At 55.3% G+C, this 19,931-nt stretch overlaps 1 protein-coding gene across 1 annotated transcript; it reads right to left on the reverse strand.

Annotated features, from left to right (window-relative positions):
- Window positions 1-1,283: 1,283 nt before the first annotated feature.
- Window positions 1,284-15,164, reverse strand: rbm8a (RNA binding motif protein 8A). Its single transcript, XM_080184342.1, has 7 exons — window positions 15,083-15,164; window positions 14,252-14,308; window positions 12,552-12,554; window positions 6,908-6,985; window positions 5,763-5,899; window positions 4,621-4,757; window positions 1,284-1,412 (listed from the first exon to the last, which is right to left on the reverse strand). Exons 1-7 carry the CDS (start codon window positions 15,147-15,149, stop codon window positions 1,367-1,369), a joined length of 525 nt encoding a protein of 174 aa, XP_080040468.1. The 5' UTR covers window positions 15,150-15,164; the 3' UTR covers window positions 1,284-1,366.
- Between the last annotated feature and the right edge of the window lie 4,767 nt (window positions 15,165-19,931).

Genomic DNA, 19,931 nt, shown 5'->3' on the forward strand with positions numbered 1-19,931 from the left:
GTGGGTTTCCTCCAGGTGCTTTGGTTTCTTTAGGTTAGGGGGATTGGCCATGCTAAATTGTCCCTTAGTGTCTAAAGATGTGCAGGTTAGGGTGGATTGGCTGCGCTAAATTGGCCCTTGGTATCCAAAGATGTGTAGGTTAGGGTGGATTGGCCGTGCTAAATTGTCCCTTAGTGTCCAAAGATGTGTAGGTTAGGTGGATTGGCCATGCTAAATTGTCCCTTAGTGTCCAAAGATGTGCAGGTTAGGTGGATTGGCCGTGCTAAATTGCCCCTTAGTGTCCAAAGATGTGTAGGTTAGGGTGGATTGGCTGTGCTAAATTGCCCCTTAGTGTCCAAAGATGTGTAGGTTAGGGTGGATTGGCCATGCTAAATTGTCCCTTAGTGTCCAAAGATGCGCAGGTTAGGGTGGATTGGCCATGCTAAATTGTCCCTTAGTGTCCAAAGATGTGTAGGTTAGGGTGGATTGGCCATGCTAAATTGTCCCTTAGTGTCTAAAGTTAAGTTTGTTTATTTATTAGTCACGAGTAAGGCTTACATTAACACTGCAATGAAGTTACTGTGGAAATCCCCTAGTTGCCACACTCTGGCACCTGTTTGGGTCAATGCACCCCAACCAGCACGACTTTCAGACTGTGGGAGGAAACCGGAGCACCCGGAGGAAACCCACGCAGAGACTGGGGGGGAGTGCACTAACTCCACACAGCCCAAGCCGGGAATCGAACCCGGGTCCCTGGCACTGTGAGGCAGTAGCGCTAACCCACTGTGCCAGCCAAAGATGTGCAGCTTAGATGGACTGGCCATTACACATCGACCCTCGTGTCAGGGGGAATTAGCGGGGTAAGTATGTGGGGGTTACGGGGATAGGACCGGGGTGGGATTGTTGCAGACTCGATGGACTGAATGGCCTCCTTTTGCACTTCGAGATTCTATCTGTGACTCTTCCTCAGGACAAGAGAGGGGGAAATGTGTTGGATATTACACTGTGGATCAGGGGTGGGTTTGCAAGAAAATACAGAATCGCAGAGAGTACCGTCAGCCCATCTAGTCTGCAAAATCTCCGCCAGCTCCTAATTTAATTCTCAAACCCCCCCCTCCCCGTGACTGTTATTGCTGCCCCCCCCTCCCTGGGGTCTATTCACCGTGAGACCAAGGGCAGAATCGGGGTTCCAAGGAGGACTGGGAGAGTTTTATTATTGACCAAAAACTCCATCAACGGGACAGCAAACACAACACACCCCAGAGACAAAACACGCAACCCCCCCCCGCCCCTCCCCAACACACACACACACACAGACAGACACACAGACACACACACACACACCGCCCCCAGTAACAGCTCCTTTCCAGCGGCTCTCTCCGGCAGATCAATGCCTCTTCCGATCCGGACTGCGACTCCTCCTGCGCCCACTCCTACAACGGGGAAAAGGAGGGAGTCAGCAGGTCGTTCACACCTCACTATCCCCCCCCCCACCCCCACACTGTGGGGAGGGGTTCAATCAGCCACCCCCCCCCCCCATCACCATCCTGTCTCTCCCCCCCTCCACATCCCCCGAGGATTCCTCTCCCTAATACACCTCTCTCCCCTTATCAACCCCCCAGGAGGAAACGGGGTCCAATCTACAGCCCCCAACCCACTTTTCTCCCCTGCGGGGGGCTCCAATCTGCCTCCCTCTCCCCCCCGCCGTCCCGGGGGACCCAATCTACCCCCAATCCCTCCCCCTGAATCCTACCTTTCCTCCCTCACCTTTCCCTGCAAGGTGAGGGGGTGGGGTCCAACCGGCCCCCACCCACCCCCCTCCCCAACCCCACTCCCCCTCAGGGGGCCCAATCCGCACCCCCAACCCAGTCTACCTGCCTCGCTGTCTCCCTCCTCCAGGGCCCCAATAAACCTCACTCCCAACACCCGCTTCCCTGAGGGGACCCCTGGCTGCCAATCCCACCCTCTCCCCGCTCTCTCAGCCCCCCTCACCCTCCTCCCCACTCTCTCTGTCCCCCTCACCCTCCTCCCCACTCTCTCAGCCCCCCTCACCCTCTCCCCCGCTCTCTCAGCCCCCCTCACCCTCCTCCCCGCTCTCTCAGCCCCCCTCACCCTCCTCCCCGCTCTCTCAGCCCCCCTCACCCTCCTCCCCACTCTCTCTGTCCCCCTCACCCTCCTCCCCACTCTCTCTGCCCCCCTCACCCTCCTCCCCGCTCTCTCAGCCCCCCTCACCCTCCTCCCCGCTCTCTCAGCCCCCCCTCACCCTCTCCCCCGCTCTCTCAGCCCCCCTCACCCTCTCCCCCACTCTCTCAGCCCCCCTCACCCTCTCCCCCACTCTCTCAGCCCCCCTCACCCTCCTCCCCGCTCTCTCAGCCCCCCTCACCCTCTCCCCACTCTCTCAGCCCCCCTCACCTCTCCCCCGCTCTCTCAGCCCCCCTCACCCTCCTCCCCACTCTCTCAGTCCCCCTCACCCTCCTCCCCGCTCTCTCAGTCCCCCTCACCCTCCTCCCCGCTCTCTCAGCCCCCCTCACCCTCCTCCCCGCTCTCTCAGCCCCCCTCACCCTCCTCCCCGCTCTCTCAGCCCCCCTCACCCTCTCCCCCACTCTCTCAGCCCCCCTCACCCTCCTCCCTGCTCTCTCAGCCCCCCTCACCCTCCTCCCCCGCTCTCTCAGCCCCCCTCACCCTCTCCCCCGCTCTCTCAGCCCCCCTCACCCTCCTCCCCGCTCTCTCAGCCCCCCTCACCCTCTCCCCCGCTCTCTCAGCCCCCCTCACCCTCCTCCCCCGCTCTCTCAGCCCCCCTCACCCTCTCCCCCGCTCTCTCAGCCCCCCTCACCCTCCTCCCCGCTCTCTCAGCCCCCCTCACCCTCCTCCCCGCTCTCTCAGCCCCCCTCACCCTCTCCCCCGCTCTCTCAGCCCCCCTCACCCTCCTCCCCCGCTCTCTCAGTCCCTCTCACCCTCTCCCCCGCTCTCTCAGTCCCCCTCACCCTCCTCCCCACTCTCTCAATCCCCCTCACCCTCCTCCCCACTCTCTCAGTCCCCCTCACCCTCCTCCCCACTCTCTCAGTCCCCCTCACCCTCTCCCCCGCTCTCTCTGTCCCCCTCACCCTCCTCCCCACTCTCTCAGTCCCCCTCACCCTCCTCCCCACTCTCTCAGTCCCCCTCACCCTCTCCCCCGCTCTCTCTGTCCCCCTCACCCTCCTCCCCACTCTCTCAATCCCCCTCACCCTCCTCCCCACTCTCTCAGCCCCCCTCACCCTCTCCCCCGCTCTCTCAGTCCCCCTCACCCTCTCCCCCGCTCTCTCAGCCCCCCTCACCCTCTCCCCCGCTCTCTCAGTCCCCCTCACCCTCTCCCCCGCTCTCTCTGTCCCCCTCACCCTCTCCCCCGCTCTCTCAGTCCCCCTCACCCTCTCCCCCGCTCTCTCTGTCCCCCTCACCCTCCTCCCCACTCTCTCAGTCCCCCTCACCCTCTCCCCCGCTCTCTCAGTCCCCCTCACCCTCCTCCCCGCTCTCTCAGCCCCCTCACCCTCTCCCCCACTCTCTCAGCCCCCCCTCTCCCCGCTCTCTCAGCCCCCCTCACCCTCCTCCCTGCTCTCTCAGCCCCCCTCACCCTCCTCCCCCGCTCTCTCAGCCCCCCTCACCCTCTCCCCCGCTCTCTCAGCCCCCCTCACCCTCCTCCCCGCTCTCTCAGCCCCCCTCACCCTCTCCCCCGCTCTCTCAGCCCCCTCACCCTCCTCCCCCGCTCTCTCAGCCCCCCTCACCCTCTCCCCCGCTCTCTCAGCCCCCCTCACCCTCCTCCCCGCTCTCTCAGCCCCCCTCACCCTCCTCCCCGCTCTCTCAGCCCCCCTCACCCTCCTCCCCGCTCTCTCAGCCCCCCTCACCCTCTCCCCCGCTCTCTCTGCCCCTCTCACCCTCCTCCCCACTCTCTCAGTCCCCCTCACCCTCCTCCCCACTCTCTCAGTCCCCCTCACCCTCCTACCCGCTCTCTCAGCCCCCTCATCCTCTCCCCCGCTCTCTCAGCCCCCCCTCACCCTCCTCCCCGCTCTCAGTCCCCCTCACCCTCCTCCCCACTCTCTCAGTCCCCCTCACCCTCTCCCCCGCTCTCTCAGTCCCCCTCACCCTCCTCCCCACTCTCTCAATCCCCCTCACCCTCCTCCCCACTCTCTCAGCCCCCCTCACCCTCCTCCCCACTCTCTCAGCCCCCCTCACCCTCTCCCCTGCTCTCTCAGTCCCCCTCACCCTCTCCCCCGCTCTCTCTGTCCCCCTCATCCTCTCCCCCGCTCTCTCTGTCCCCCTCACCCTCCTCCCCACTCTCTCAGTCCCCCTCACCCTCTCCCCCGCTCTCTCAGCCCCCCTCACCCTCTCCCCTGCTCTCTCTGTCCCCCTCACCCTCCTCCCCACTCTCTCTGTCCCCCTCACCCTCTCCCCCGCTCTCTCTGTCCCCCTCGCCCTCTCCCCCGCTCTCTCAGCCCCCCTCACCCTCCTCCCCGCTCTCTCAGCCCCCCTCATCCTCTCCCCCGCTCTCTCTGTCCCCCTCACCCTCCTCCCCACTCTCTCAGTCCCCCTCACCCTCCTCCCCACTCTCACCCCCCTCCCCCCACACCCAGCCCCACCCCCCGGTGGTGGTTGCCGTGGTGAACTCACCGCCTCTTGCTCTTGGGGGGCCCTCGGACGAAGCCCCAGTCGACGCTGATGGGCTGACCCGCCAGCTCCGAGCCGTTCAGCCCCTCCATGGCCGCCTGGGCCTCCTTGTAGGTCTCGTACTCCACCAGAGCGTAACCCTGCAGCACAGAGCGCGGCACACGGGCCGCTCGTCAGTCACAGAGAGGGCTGACATTAACACTGCAACGAAGTTACTGTGGAAAACCCCCTGGTCGCCCACACGCCGGCGCCTGCTCGGGCCAATCCCACCCCTAACCAGCACGTCTTTTGGGGACCGTGGGAGGAAACCGGAGCACCCGGAGGAAAACCCACGCAGACACGGGGAGAATGTGCACACAGACAGTGACCCCCCCCCGAGCCGGGAATCGAACCTGGGGTCCCTGGCGCTGAGAGGCAGCGGTGCTAACCCCACTGGGCCACCCAAAGATGTGCAGGTTAGGTGGATTGGCCATCTAACCTCCACCCCTCCTCTCCCGAATCCCATTTTCCTTCCACCACTTTTCCCTGGGAGGTCAGGTCCAACCTGCTCCCGCCCCCCCCCCCCATAATCTGCGGGAGACCTCGGAGCGTCCCCCTGCTGTGTAAGCAACCCCTTCCCCCCCCCGACCCCGAGTATGCAATGGCACGGACCAGCACGCAGAGCCCCCCCCCCTCCCCACCAGCACGCACTGCTCCCCCGGCGCGCACTGCCCCCACTCCCCTCGGCAAGCACTGCCCCCTCCCTGCCTCCCCCCACACACTGCCCCCCCTCTGCGCGCCCACCCCCCCCCTCCGCAATATACACTGCCCCCACTCCCCTCAGCAAGCACTGCCCCCTCCCTGCCTCCCCCCACACACTGCCCCCTCCTCTGCGCGCCCACCCCCCCCCCCCCCCCCCCGCAATATACACTGCCCCCACCCCCTGGCACACACTGCCCCCACTCCCCTCGGCAAGCACTGCCCCCTCCCTGCCTCCCCCCACACACTGCCCCCCCCCCGCAATATACACTGCCCCCGCCCCCAGGCACACACTGCCCCCTGTCATCACCCCCCCCCACCACCACAATAAGCACTGCCCCCCACCTCGACCCCTCCCCCACCCCGCACATGCGCAATGCCACCCCGCTACCCCCCCCCCCCCTCACCTTCAGGTATCCGGTGCGCCGGTCAAGGTTGAGGTGCAGGTTCTTTATTTCCCCGTACTCTGCAAACTTGTCGTGGATATCCTCCTCCGTGGCCTCCTCATGGACACCCGTCACAAACAGGATCCAACCCTCCACCGCTGCCAGGACACACACCCCAACGTTAGTGTGACTCAGAGAGGGCACCCCACCCACCCTGACGCACAGCTCAGCAACCCCGGCACCACACCCACACCCATACACACACACACACACAGCTGTCCCTCCTCATGTGCCACTCCTGGCTCTCACACGGGTGACACCAAATAATACAACCTGTAAACCTCGCAGTTATCCCAACAAGCGCCGAGCCCACCCAAGACACCGCCTGTACCTCACAGTCACCCCAAACCCCCGTCAATCCCAGCACAGACACCTCCTGTACCTCACAGTCACCCCAAAGCCCCACCAATCCCAGCCCAGACACCGCCTGTACCTCACAGTCACCCCAAAGCCCCACCAATCCCAGCCCAGACACCACCTGTACCCCACAGTCACCCCAAACCCCCGCCAATCCCAGCCCAGACACCGCCTGTACCTCACAGTCACTCCAATCCCCCGCCAATCCCAGCCCAGACCACAGTCACCCCAAACCCCCCGCCAATCCCAGCCCAGACACCGCCTGTACCTCACAGTCACCCCAAACCCCCGCCAATCACAGCCCAGACACCGCCTGTACCTCACAGTCACCCCAAAGCCCCACCAATCCCAGCCCAGACACCACCTGTACCTCACAGTCACCCCAAACCCCCCGCCAATCCCAGCCCAGACACCGCCTGTACCTCACAGTCACTCCAATCCCCCCGCCAATCCCAGCCAGACACCGCCTGTACCTCACAGTCACCCCAAACCCCCCGCCAATCCCAGCCCAGACACCACCTGTACTTCACAGTCACCACCAAACCCCGCCAATCCCAGCCCCAGACACCGCCTGTACTCCACAGTCACTCCAATCCCAGCCCAGAGACCATACCTCAGTCTTCCCCAACCCCTTCCAGTCCCAGCCCAGGCACCACCTGTACTTCACAATCACCCCAAACCCCAGACCGCCTGTATCTCACAGTCACCTCAATCGCCACATACTGCCCCTCTGAGGGTGGGGTACTTACAGCGCTGTGGTCCTGGCTCATCCCCATCCTGTTCCACAGAGTCATAATCCTCACGCAGTCTGGAGCGGGCACCTTCCTCTGCAGAACAGACAGTCAGTTAGCGGAACAGGAAGACTCCAGGTGACAATAAACACACCTTACCCACAGCAAGTGTTACTGAGAACGGAAAGCAGGAATTTAGCGAGTCGGGGAAGGATTGGGATGAGGTGAATGAAGTTCAGTATAGTCTAGCAACCAGTGGAAAGTCAATAAAATATATCACCAAAGTAAAATCTATTATACAACTAAACAGTTAATTACAACACACTCAGGGTGGGTGAGGTATTGCAGCAGCAGTATGTAGGGCAGTGTGCTGTCACAGTGGGTTAACACTGCTGCCTCACAGGGACCCGGGTTCGATTCCTGGCTCGGGTCATTGTCTGTGCGGAGTCTGCACATTCTCCCTGTGTCTGCGTGGGATTCCTCCCACAGTCCAAAAGATGTGCAGGTTAGGGTGGATTGGCCATGCTAAATTGTCCCTTAGTGTCCAAAGATGTGTAGGTTAGGGTGGATTGGCCGTGCTAAATTGTCCCTTAGTGTCCAAAGATGTGTAGGTTAGGGTGGATTGGCCGTGCTAAATTGCCCCTTAGTGTCCAAAGATGTGTAGGTTAGGGTGGATTGGCCGTGCTAAATTGCCCCTTAGTGTCCAAAGATGTGTAGGTTAGGGTGGATTGGCCATGCTAAGTTGCCCCTTAGTGTCCAAAGATGCGCAAGTTAAGGAAGGGGGTTAGTGGGGTAAATGCATGGCGTTATGGGGATAGGGCTGTGGGGGGCGGAGGTGGGGAGCCTGGGTTAAGATGTTCTGTCGGAGAGTCAGCGCAGACTGGATGGGCCAAACGGCCTTCTGCTCTGTGGGGATTCTATGATTCACACTCCCAATCCGAGTAGTCAGGGGGTGAGTTACTCAACTTAGCACGGCCAATCCACCCCACCCTAACCTACACATCTTTGGACACTAAGGGACAATTTAGCATGGCCAATCCACCCTAACCTACACATCTTTGGACACTAAGGGGCAATTTAGCATGGCCAATCCACCCTAACCTACACATCTTTGGACACTAAGGGACAATTTAGCATGGCCAATCCACCCTAACCCGCACATCTTTGGACACTAAGGGACAATTTAGCACGGCCAATCCACCCTAACCTACACATCTTTGGACACTAAGGGGCAATTTAGCACGGCCAATCCACCCTAACCTACACATCTTTGGACACTAAGGGGCAATTTAGCACGGCCAATCCACCCTAACCTACACATCTTTGGACACTAAGGGGCAATTTAGCACGGAAGCCCGAGAGAGACACTCAGTGCAAGGGGCAATTAGGGATGGGCAATAAATGCTGGCCAGCCAGTGATGCCCACAATAAGTAACAGAAAAACAGGGGGATCGGGCCATTCGGCCCCTCGGGGCTGTCCCACCATCTCTCACAATCATGGCTGATTTTCTACACTAATTCCCACACTTCCTCCATCAGTGGGTTAGCACTGCTGCCTCACAGCGCCGGGGATCCGGGTTGGATTCCCGGCTCGGGTCACTGCCTATGTGGAGTCTGCGCATTCTCCCCGTGTCTGCGTGGGTTTCCTCCGGGTGCTCCGGTTTCCTCTCACAGTCCGAAAGACGTGCTGGTTAGGCTGCTAAATTCTCCCTCAGTGTAGCCCGAACAGGAGTGTGGGCGACTAGGGGGATTTCACAATAACTTCATTGCAGTGTTAATGTAAACCTAACTAATAAATAAACTTTACAGAAATAAATTCCAGCTCTTCAACACCGTCAAACCCCTCGGGGCAAGGAATTCCAAAGATTCATAGTTCTCGGAATGAATACATTGCTCCTGGTCTCAGTCTACAGCAGCCCACCCCCTCTCCCAGGGCAGTATCATTGTGCTAACTCTCTGTTCCATCTGTCCAAGGACAGCCAGATACTGCGGCTACATTATGTTAACTTATTTATCATCCTAAATTATTTTGTCTTCCAAATGACTACAACACATCCTACACTCGGTGCTGAGGGAGCGCCGCACTGTGGGGAGGGTCGGTGCTGAGGGAGCGCCGCACTGTGGGGAGGGTCGGTGCTGAGGGAGCGCCGCACTGTGGGGAGGGTCGGTGCTGAGGGAGCGCCGCACTGTGGGGAGGGTCGGTGCTGAGGGAGCGCCGCACTGTGGGGAGGGTCGGTGCTGAGGGAGCGCCGCACTGTGGGGAGGGTCGGTGCTGAGGGAGCGCCGCACTGTGGGGAGGGTCGGTGCTGAGGGAGCGCCGCACTGTGGGGAGGGTCGGTGCTGAGGGAGCGCCGCACTGTGGGGAGGGTCGGTGCTGAGGGAGCGCCGCACTGTGGGGAGGGTCGGTGCTGAGGGAGCGCCGCACTGTGGGGAGGGTCGGTGCTGAGGGAGCGCCGCACTGTGGGGAGGGTCGGTGCTGAGGGAGCGCCGCACTGTGGGGAGGGTCGGTACTGAGGGAGCGCCGCACTGTGGGGAGGGTCGGTGCTGAGGGAGCGCCGCACTGTGGGGAGGGTCGGTGCTGAGGGAGCGCCGCAGTGTTAGAAGCTGAGGTGTGATATTTGCATGATGTTTCAAATGAGGAACGCACGGGGGGGGGGCATACCAGCTACAACACTGAAATACTTGTGTACCAAAGAACAAGCGATAGACAGAACATAACGATCCCACAACCAACAGATCAGATCGAAGTTCTGCAGTCCTCGAGGTTTACAGCATGGAAACAGGCCCTTCAGCCCAACTTGTCCATGCTGCCCCCTTTTTTTAAAACCCCTAAGCTAATCCCAATTGCCCGCATTTGGTCCCATATCCCTCTACACCCATCGTACCCATGTAACTGTCTAAATGCTTTTTTAAAAGATAAAATTGTACTCGCCTCTACTACTGCCTCTGGCAGCTTGTTCCAGACACTCACCACCCTCTGTGTGAAAAAATTACCCCTCTGGACCCTCTCCCCTTAAACCGACACCCTCTAGTTTTAGACTCCCCTACCTTTGGGGGAAAAGATATTGACCATCTCGCTGATCTGTGCCCCTCATTATTTTATAGATCTCTATAAGATCACCCCTCAGCCTCCTAGAGAAAAAAAGTCCCAGCCTATCCAGCCTCAAACCATCAAGTCCCAGTAGCATCCTAGTAAATCTTTTCTGCACTCTTTCTAGTTTAATAATATCCTTTCTATAACAGGGTGACCAGAACTGTACACAAGTGTGGCCTTCCCAATGTCTTGTACAACTTCAACATGACACGTCAGTCCTGCCACATCCCGTGGTGGACAATTAAACAAGTTACGGGAGGACGAGGCTCCACAAATATTCCCCCCTCCTCACTGGTGACAGAGCTCAGCACAACAGTGCAAAATATAATATTCGCAATAATCCTCAACCAGAGGTGCTGAGGGGGTGATGTATGTCGGCCTCTGCTGGAGGCCCCCAGCATTGCAGGCGCCCAATCTCCAGCCAATCTGATCCACATCGGAGCAGCATTAGACCATTCGGCCCATCGAGTCTGCCCTGCCTTGGCTGATACGTTTTCCAGCAACCCCCCCCACTGTCCCACCTTTTCCCTTGGTGGCACAATGGTTAGCACCGCTGCCTCACAGCACCAGGGACCCAGGTTCGATTCCCAGCTCGGGTCACTGTCTGTGCGGAGTCTGCAGGTTCTCCCCATGTCTGCGTGGGTTTCCTCCCTCACTCCAAAGATGTGTAGGTTAGGATGGATTGGCCGTGCTAAATTGTCCCTTAGTGTCCAAAGATGTGTGGGTTAGGGTGGATTGGCCATGCTAAATTGCCCCTTAGTGTCCAAAGATGTGTAGGTTAGGGTGGATTGGCCGTGCTAAATTGTCCCTTAGTGTCCAAAGATGTGTAGGTTAGGGTGGATTGGCCATGCTAAATTGTCCCTTAGTGTCAGAGAGACCAGCTGGGTCCATCCCCTTCATTATTTTATACGTCTCTATACGATCCCCCCTCATCCTTCTAAACTCCAACCAGCGCAGACCCAGTCTATTTAGTCTGTCTTCATAGGCTAACCCCCTCAGAGGCTAGCGCACCCAGAGAGTTCAGTCCCAGCCCTGCTAATGAAATCTAAGTTCACATTAAGACTGGAGATGTGTGTGGAGGGTGTAATTCAGATAATCAGATTAATCCAGTTAAATGCAAGCTGATGCATTTTGGAAGAAGTAATGTCGGGGGGAGTTACACAACATATGGCAGGGCCATGAACAGGATAGAAACACAGAGGAACCTGGGTGTGCAAGTCCACAAATCCTTGAAGGTGGCAGCACAGGTGGAGAAGGTGGTGAAGAAGGCATATGGCATGCTTGCCTTTATAGGGTGGGGTATAAAGCATAAAAATTGGAGTCCGATGTTGCAGCTGTATAGAACGTTGGTTAGGCCACATTTGGAGTACTGCGTCCAGTTCTGGTTGCCGCACTACCAGAAGGACGTGGAGGCTTTAGAGAGAGTGCAGAGAAGGTTTACCAGGATGTTGCCTGGTTTGGAGGGTCTTAGCTATGAGGAGAGATTTAAGACTTATCTGGATAGCCACATGAGCAGCCTGGGAATAGAGGGATATAAACAAATGTCTAGTTGGGCCAATGAACGGCACAGGCTTGGAGGGCCGAAGGGCCTGTTTCCTGTGCTGTGTTGTTCTCTGTTCTTTTCTTTCTTTGTGTGACACCCAGTGGAAAGCCCGCAACACGGTCTTCGTTTGAGTCCTGACTTGCTGAGCTGCAAGGACAGTGCAGTGGTCTGGGAGAATTGCCCCCAAGATGTTTGACTCCAATTTGATTCTGGTCACCCACTGGGAAGCTTTTATCAAAATGTAGCTTAATTTAAAAAAAAATTAGCTTAACTTTTCCCAGTTGAGATACGTAAACATCGCAAGGTACAATTTTCAACTGCTAACCTATGTCTACGAGTTCCAATTTAAGCAATATTCCTCGTAAACTCCTCTTCAAAAATCAATTAGCAAACTACACAGGGTTACTGGTTTTGTACCTAGAACACCCCTGGGGACAGATGCAGAGAAACACGTCTTCCAACGCTCAAACAGCAGAGAGAGAGACACACACAGAGACACATCTCGCATTTCTTGCAAACCCAAGTAAAATCTGCCGGCGAGTCTCTGTAAGCCTAGCTCCACCCATTCACTTCACCCTGTCTCTTGTCAATCAACCGAATTAAACCCTACTCTGAAACCACCCCCAGGACAAACCAAAAATTGCACTAGCTCAAATCAAAACATGACCCCACTATCTCGGATCAATTATTCCCTGACATTCTCAAGTGTGGAGCTGCCCAGGTGCAGACAGATTGGTACCAGGTAATCCAGGTCAGAATTTAAACATACCCTCTCAAGAAACATGATATATTTCATAAGGTGCAGTATCATCACGGACTGAAGACTTGTGCTCCACAACTTGCCCTAGCCAAGCTGTTTCAGTTCAGCTACAACACTGATATCTATCCAGAAAATTGCCCAGGTTTCTCCTGTACACAAACAGTTGGACAAATCCAGCCCGGCCAATTACCACCCCATCAGTCTACTCTCGATCATCAGTAAAGTGATGGAAGGGGGTCATCGACAGCACTTACTCGGCAATAACCTGCTCAGTGATGCCCAGTTTGAGTTCCGCCAGGGTCACTCATCTCCTGACCTCGTTACAGACTTGGTTCAAACATGGACACAAGAGCTGAATTCCAGAGGTGAGGTGAGACATCAAGGAGCCCTGGGAAGATTTAAGTTAATGGGGGTTAATACGTGGCGGGTGACAGTGATATCAGCTAAGTGCCAGGCAACGACCACTCCTAACAGGACAGAATTTATCCCTCACCAAAACAGCACATGATATTCAAAAGCATTTCCATCACCGAATTTCTTCATACCCCCTGCCATCATCAACACCCTGGGGGTTACCATTGACCAAGAACTGAACCTCACCCCCCCCACGACTATCAACATCCTGGGGGTTACCATTGACCAAGAACTGAACCTCACCCCCCCCACGACTATCAACATCCTGGGGGTTTCCATTGACCAAGAACTGAACCTCACCCCCCCCCGACTATCAACATCCTGGGGGTTACCATTGACCAGAAACTGAACTTGACCCAGCCATATCAATACTGGGGCTCCCAGTGCAAGTCAGAGGCTGGGAATCCTGCAGAGAGGAACTCACCTCCTGACTCCCCCTAACAAGCCTGGAACTCCCTCCCTAACAGCACTGTGGGTGTACCTACCCCACACACACGGGGACTGACTGATGTTCAATAACAATCCCGGAACTCCCTCCCTAACAGCACTGTGGGTGTACCTACCCCACACACACGGGGACTGACTGATATCCAATAACAATCCCGGAACCCCCTCCCTAACAGCGCTGTGGGTGTACCTACCCCACACACACGGGGACTGACTGATATCCCATAACAATCCCGGAACTCCCTCCCTAACAGCACTGTGGGTGTACCTACCCCACACACTGACTGATGTCCAATAACAATCCCCGGAACTCCCTCCCTAACAGCACTGTGGGTGTACCTACCCCACACACCAGGACTGACTGATGTCCAAGAACAATCCCAGAACCCCTCCCTAACAGCACTGGGGTGTACCTACCCCACACGCACGGGGACTGACTGATGTCCAATAACAATCCCGGAACCCCCTCCCTAACAGCGCTGTGGGTGTACCTACCCCACACGCACGGGGACTGACTGATGTCCAATAACAATCCCGGAACTCCCTCCCTAACAGCACTGTGGGTGTACCTACCCCACACACGGGACTGACTGATGTCCAATAACAATCCCGGAACTCCCTCCTAACAGCACTGTGGGTGTACCTACCCCACACACGGGACTGCAGTGGGTTGAAGATGGCGGCCCATCCAACCCCCTTCTCAGGGAGAGATTAGGGATGGGGAAACGAATGCTGGGTCTAAACAGCGACAATTATATTGCAAAGATGTCTCCGGCGAATGATACCAGTCAGTGTCACTACTGGAACCAAAACAGATGAACCTTTCCCCATCTCAGGGGAAATAATCATCCCTCAAATAACGTAACTGCAAACAGATTCTCTGCCCGTTATTCTACTGCTGCTTGCTACATGTGAACGAGATCCAATTCCAGCTCTGGGAGGAAGCCACCAGACCCTCCTTCACATCTCCAAGAGGCTTTGATCGCCAAGCCTCTCTAACCGCAACCCACCCCCCCACCTGCAACCCTGGGACCGCCTGCTGCCCTGAACCTCCGCTGTAATCGGGGCCACGAGCAAGCGCACAGAAGATCCAACGCTACTCACCAGAGCCGAACCCGGCCCTTCCGTTTCTGGCTTTCTCCTTCAGTTTGTGGATGCTTTCTGCAGGAAAGGAAAAAAAAATGAGTCAGTGTGAGGAGGAGGAGGAGGAGGAGGAGGAGGAGGAGGGGGGTGGAAATAGGGGCAGGGATCACACTAGCTGGTGAGGGGGGGGTAAGGGTGAAGTTAGGGGTGAGGCTGAGGGGGTTAGGGGTCAAGCTGAAGGCAGTTAAGGGTCAGGCTGAGGGGTTAGGGGTCAAGTAGTGGGATGTCAGGGTGAGAGGTTAGGGGTCAGGGTGAGGGGTTAGGGTCAGGGTGAGGGGTGGAGGTTAAGGGTCAGGGGTTAAAGGTGAGAGGTTAGTGGTCAGGCTGAGGGGGGGTTAAGGGTCAGGCTGGGGGGGGGGTTAAAGGTCAGGCTGAGGGGGGTCAGGGTTAAGGGTCAGGCTGAGGGGGGTCAGGGTTAAGGGTCAGGCTGAGGGGGGGGTTAAGGGTCAGGCTGAGGGGGGGGTGTTTAAGGGTCAGGCTGAGGGGGGGGTTAAGGGTCAGGCTGAGGGGGTGTTAAGGGTCAGGCTGAGGGGGGTTAAGGGTCAGGCTGAGGGGGGGTTAAGGGTCAGGGTGAAGGGGGGTTTAAGGGTCAGGCTGAGGGGGGGTTAAGGGTCAGGCTGAGGGGGGTTAAGGGTCAGGCTGAGGGGGGGGTTAAGGGTCAGGCTGAGGGGGGGTTAAGGGTCAGGCTGAGGGGGGGGTTAAGGGTCAGGCTGGGGGGGGTTAAGGGTCAGGCTGAGGGGGGTCAGGGTTAAGGGTCAGGGTGGGTGTGTTGAGTGTGCGGCTCTCTCTCACCGTCCCCCTCATCATCCATGGCGAAATCCTCGCCTCCCGCCTCATGGAGATCCAGCACGTCCGCCATCTTGCCGCCGCCGGAAGTGAGTGAGGACCCGGTGGAGGAAGAGAGAAGGCCGGGGGACAGCCACTTCCGGTGAGGGCAGCGCGCAGGCGCAGAGGTGGCAAGCCGGCACTAGCGGAGGGCCGGGGGTGCGCAAGCGCAGAGCCAGCTGCCGGCCGCTCGAAGCCCGGGGCGGATGAGACGCAGGCGCACAACCGGCAGCCGGCACCGCGGAGTCTGCGCAGTGAGACAGAGTGCAATCAGGATGAAATCACTGTGATAATCTAAATTCAGTGTGTGTGTGGGGAATCAGGATGAAATCACTGAGAATCTAAATTCACTGTGATAATTTAAATTCAGCGTGTGTGTGGGGAATCAGGATTAAATCACTGAGAATCTAAATTCATTGTGATAATTTAAATTCAATGTGTGTGGAGTCAGGATTAAATCACTGAGAATCTAAATTCATTGTGATAATTTAAATTCAATGTGTGTGGAGTCAGGATTAAATCACTGAGAATCTAAATTCATTGTGATAATTTAAATTCAATGTGTGTGGAGTCAGGATTAAATCACTGAGAATCTAAATTCACTGTGATAATTTAAATTCAGTGTGTGTGGGGGGGAATCAGGATTAATTCACTGTGAGAATCTAAATCACTGCAAGAACCTAAATTCACTGTGCATGAAATCAGGATTAAATCATTGATAATCTAAATTCACCAACATAATTTAATTTGTGTGCATGGAATCAGGATTAAATCACTGAATTTGATGGGGGAGTGAAGCAGCTTAAAATGGACGCGGGGCGATCCCAGTGAGCACTTCCTTACACAACGGAATGACCAAAACTCAGCACGCAAGACAAACATGCATTGGCCTAGTGGCATTATCACTCGCGTTGTAAAGCAGAAATTGATTCCTCCTCTCTGAGAACTAACACCCAAAGAGGAACACCTCGCCCTATAATCTGTAAAAAGTGTGTGCGAAATAGCGTGACCTGCTCTTCAGCAACCCCCTCCTGGTTAAATACAAAATAAATCCCTGACACACACTCTGCAAAATCAACACCTAACAATTTATTATCTAACAGCGAGCAAGCTATTAAACTGAATAAATCCCTTCTATTAACTATTCCTGAATAAAACAAGATTCTAGGGGTCTGCTCCTCAATAAGTACAGCTCCCACTCGTCAACAAAATGCAAGTGAGTCACATTACAACCAGGTTTTGTCTCTTCTAGAATATTCTGGGTTTTCTCTGTTGATTCTTCTCTCTGGAACGTCTTTGGTACCTTTGCTGTTAGATAGTTCCATCTATGTCTTAGAGAAAGCACTATGAGAGCCAGTGATTCTCTCTCGAGAGTTGAGAGCTGTAAGCTGTGGCAGTTGCTCTCTTTGTCCCACTGCCCCCTTCTTTTATACCTCTGATGACGTATCAATTTTTCCCACAATAGGATTGGACCTAGGTTGGTGAAAGTCACCAGATTTATTTTTTTATATAGGATTTTGGTATCTAAGTACCTGATTCAAATGGGTTGGCTAAATTCAAAAGCCTGTTGTCTTGGAAATACTGCTGCTTGGCCTTTCGATATAAATGTTTCAGTCTGGGCTCTCTGTGTACTTGCATTTTAAATGTGTAAGCACAGAAAAGGCACCACCTTTTAAAGGCTCCTTCCCCCCGCAAGCATTTTACAATCTGACGAACACTAAATTCTAACTTCCTACCTCCCCAATCTACAATTACTGTACCCAACACTAGGCTATTAATCCAGAAACTCAGCTCACGTTCTAGGGGACCAGGATTCGAATCCCACCATGGCAGATGGTGAAATTTTAATTCACCCTAAAAAAAATCTGGGATTACCCATTGTCGGAAAAACCCATCCGGTTCCCTTTAGGGAAGGAAATCTGCCATCCTTACCCCGGTCTGGCCTACAGGTGACTCCAGAGAGCCACAGCAATGTGGTTGATTCTCAACTGCCCCCCCCCAAGGGGCAACTAGGGATGGGCAATAAATACTGGCCCAGCCAGCGAGGCCCATGTCCCACAAATGAATGAAGAAAAAAGTCACTGCCTGCCAATCGGAAAAAGACCGATTTATTCCCACTCTGTTTGAATCATAGAACCCCACAGTGCAGAGAGAGGCCCCTCGGCCCATCGAGTCTGCACCGAACACAATCCCACCCAGGCCCCACCCCTACATCCCCACATATCATACCCACTAATCCCTCTAGCTTACACATCCCTGGACACTAAGGGGCAATTTCTCAGCATGGCCAATCAACCTAACCCGCACATCTTTGAACTGTGGGAGGAAACCGGAGCACCCGGAGGAAACCCACGCAGACACGGGGAGAATGTGCGAACTCCACACAGACAGCGACGCGAGCCGGGAATCAAACCCGTGACCCTGGGGCTGCGAACGGCTTCCTGTTTCTTATCTCCACGTGTCTTACCCGATGTTGTTGGTCGAGACGCCTTTGGAGAGCGAGTGGAAGGCCGCTCGGCCCCTCTGGGACCCCAGCCGGGAGAAGAGCGGCGATCGGGGGAGGTTCTCTGATGGGTGCGTGACGGAGTTGGGGGCTGGGATGAAGAATCTGCCGATTCGGAAAAACCCACCCCGTTCCCTTTAGGGGAGGAAATCTGCCGTCCTTACCCCGGTCTGGCCTACAGGTGACACAGTAAAAAGTCTGACAACACCAGGTTTTAGTCCAACCTATTTATTTGATAATATACTGAGTATACTGAGTGAGTATATTATCAAATAAATAGGTTGGACTAAAACCTGGTGTTGTCAGACTTTTTACTGTGTTTACGCCAGTCCAACGCCGGCATACCCACATCATGACTACAGGTGACTCCAGAGAGCTACACAGTGATGCGGTTGACTGTCAACTGGCTTTGGGCAACGAGGGACGGGTAATAAATGCTGGTTCAGCCATCGACGCACGTGTCCCACGGACAAATAAGAAAACTTGCACGTCATGGCAAAGCTTTATTGGAAGAAACGGATACACAGCAGCGAGCCACTGCTCGCCACGTATCAAATATATAATACTGACTTTGAATCAAAAACTTAATACTGCGTTAAAAAACACTGACCTCTGCAAAACGTGTGCGGAATATAAAATACAGTCAAGAGGGAAATGGATCGGAGTGTTAAAATTACTGACGCTGTCCTGATTGAGAGATGGGTGAGGATAGGTTGACGCGGTGGGGGACCATCTGGACACTGGGTGTACGTTGGGGTGGGTGACAGTGTAACTGAGAGGGGTGCTAAACAGGCAAAACCACGGAGTTGATCCCTCCACCGGTGACAGCTGAGTGCCCCGTTTTAATGCTCTTTGATGCAAGTTTTAAAGCTTGTTTATTTAGTGTCACAACGCAAGAATTAGCAGCAGGCCCCTCGATCCTGCCCCAGCACTCAATAAGATCAGGGCTGATCTGAAGTGGATTTAACCGGCCGCTCCCCGTCATTCCTTCACTGTTCAAAAATCCTTGTCCCAAAAACATTCAACTGGGCAGGGGGAATTCCACACATTCACAACCCTTTGGGTGAAGAAGTTCCTCCTCAACTCAGTCCGAAATCTGCTCCCCTTTATTTTGAGGCCATGCCCCCTAGTTCTGGTTTCACCCCCCCCCCAGTGGAAACAACTTCCCTGCTTCTATCTTATCCATTCCCGTCATCTTATATCTTTCTGTAAGATTCGCCCCCATCTTACATTAACACTGCAAACTGTGAAAGTTCCCTAGCTGCCTCACTCTGGCGCTTGTTTGGGTACACTAAGGGACAATTTAGCACGGCCAATCCACCCTAACCTACACATCTTTGGACACTAAGGGGCAATTTAGCACGGCCAATCCACCCTAACCTACACATCTTTGGACACTAAGGGGCAATTTAGCACGGCCAATCCACCCTAACCTGCACATCTTTGGACACTAAGGGACAATTTAGCACGGCCAATCCACCCTAACCTACACATCTTTGGACACTAAGGGACAATTTAGCACGGCCAATCCACCCTAACCTACACATCTTTGGACACTAAGGGGCAATTTAGCACGGCCAATCCACCCTAACCTACACATCTTTGGACACTAAGGGACAATTTAGCACGGCCAATCCACCCTAACCTACACATCTTTGGACACTAAGGGGCAATTTAGCATGGCCAATCCACCCTAACCTACACATCTTTGGACACTAAGGGGCAATTTAGCACGGCCAATCCACCCTAACCTACACATCTTTGGACACTAAGGGGCAATTTAGCACGGCCAATCCACCCTAACCTACACATCTTTGGACACTAAGGGGCAATTTAGCACGGCCAATCCACCCTAACCTACACATCTTTGGACACTAAGGGACAATTTAGCACGGCCAATCCACCCTAACCTGCACATCTTTGGACGCTAAGGGACAATTTAGCATGGCCAATCCACCCTAACCTACACATCTTTGGACACTAAGGGACAATTTAGCATGGCCAATCCACCCTAACCTACACATCTTTGGACACTAAGGGGCAATTTAGCACGGCCAATCCACCCTAACCTACACATCTTTGGACACTAAGGGACAATTTAGCACGGCCAATCCACCCTAACCTGCACATCTTTGGACACTAAGGGACAATTTAGCACGGCCAATCCACCCTAACCTGCACATCTTTGGACACTAAGGGACAATTTAGCATGGCCAATCCACCCTAACCTACACATCTTTGGACACTAAGGGACAATTTAGCACGGCCAATCCACCCTAACCTGCACATCTTTGGACACTAAGGGACAATTTA

This window comes from Carcharhinus amblyrhynchos, unplaced genomic scaffold, assembly GCF_965287045.1.
Source record: "Carcharhinus amblyrhynchos unplaced genomic scaffold, sCarAmb.v2.hapA scaffold_686, whole genome shotgun sequence".
Taxonomy (NCBI): Eukaryota; Metazoa; Chordata; class Chondrichthyes; order Carcharhiniformes; family Carcharhinidae; genus Carcharhinus; species Carcharhinus amblyrhynchos.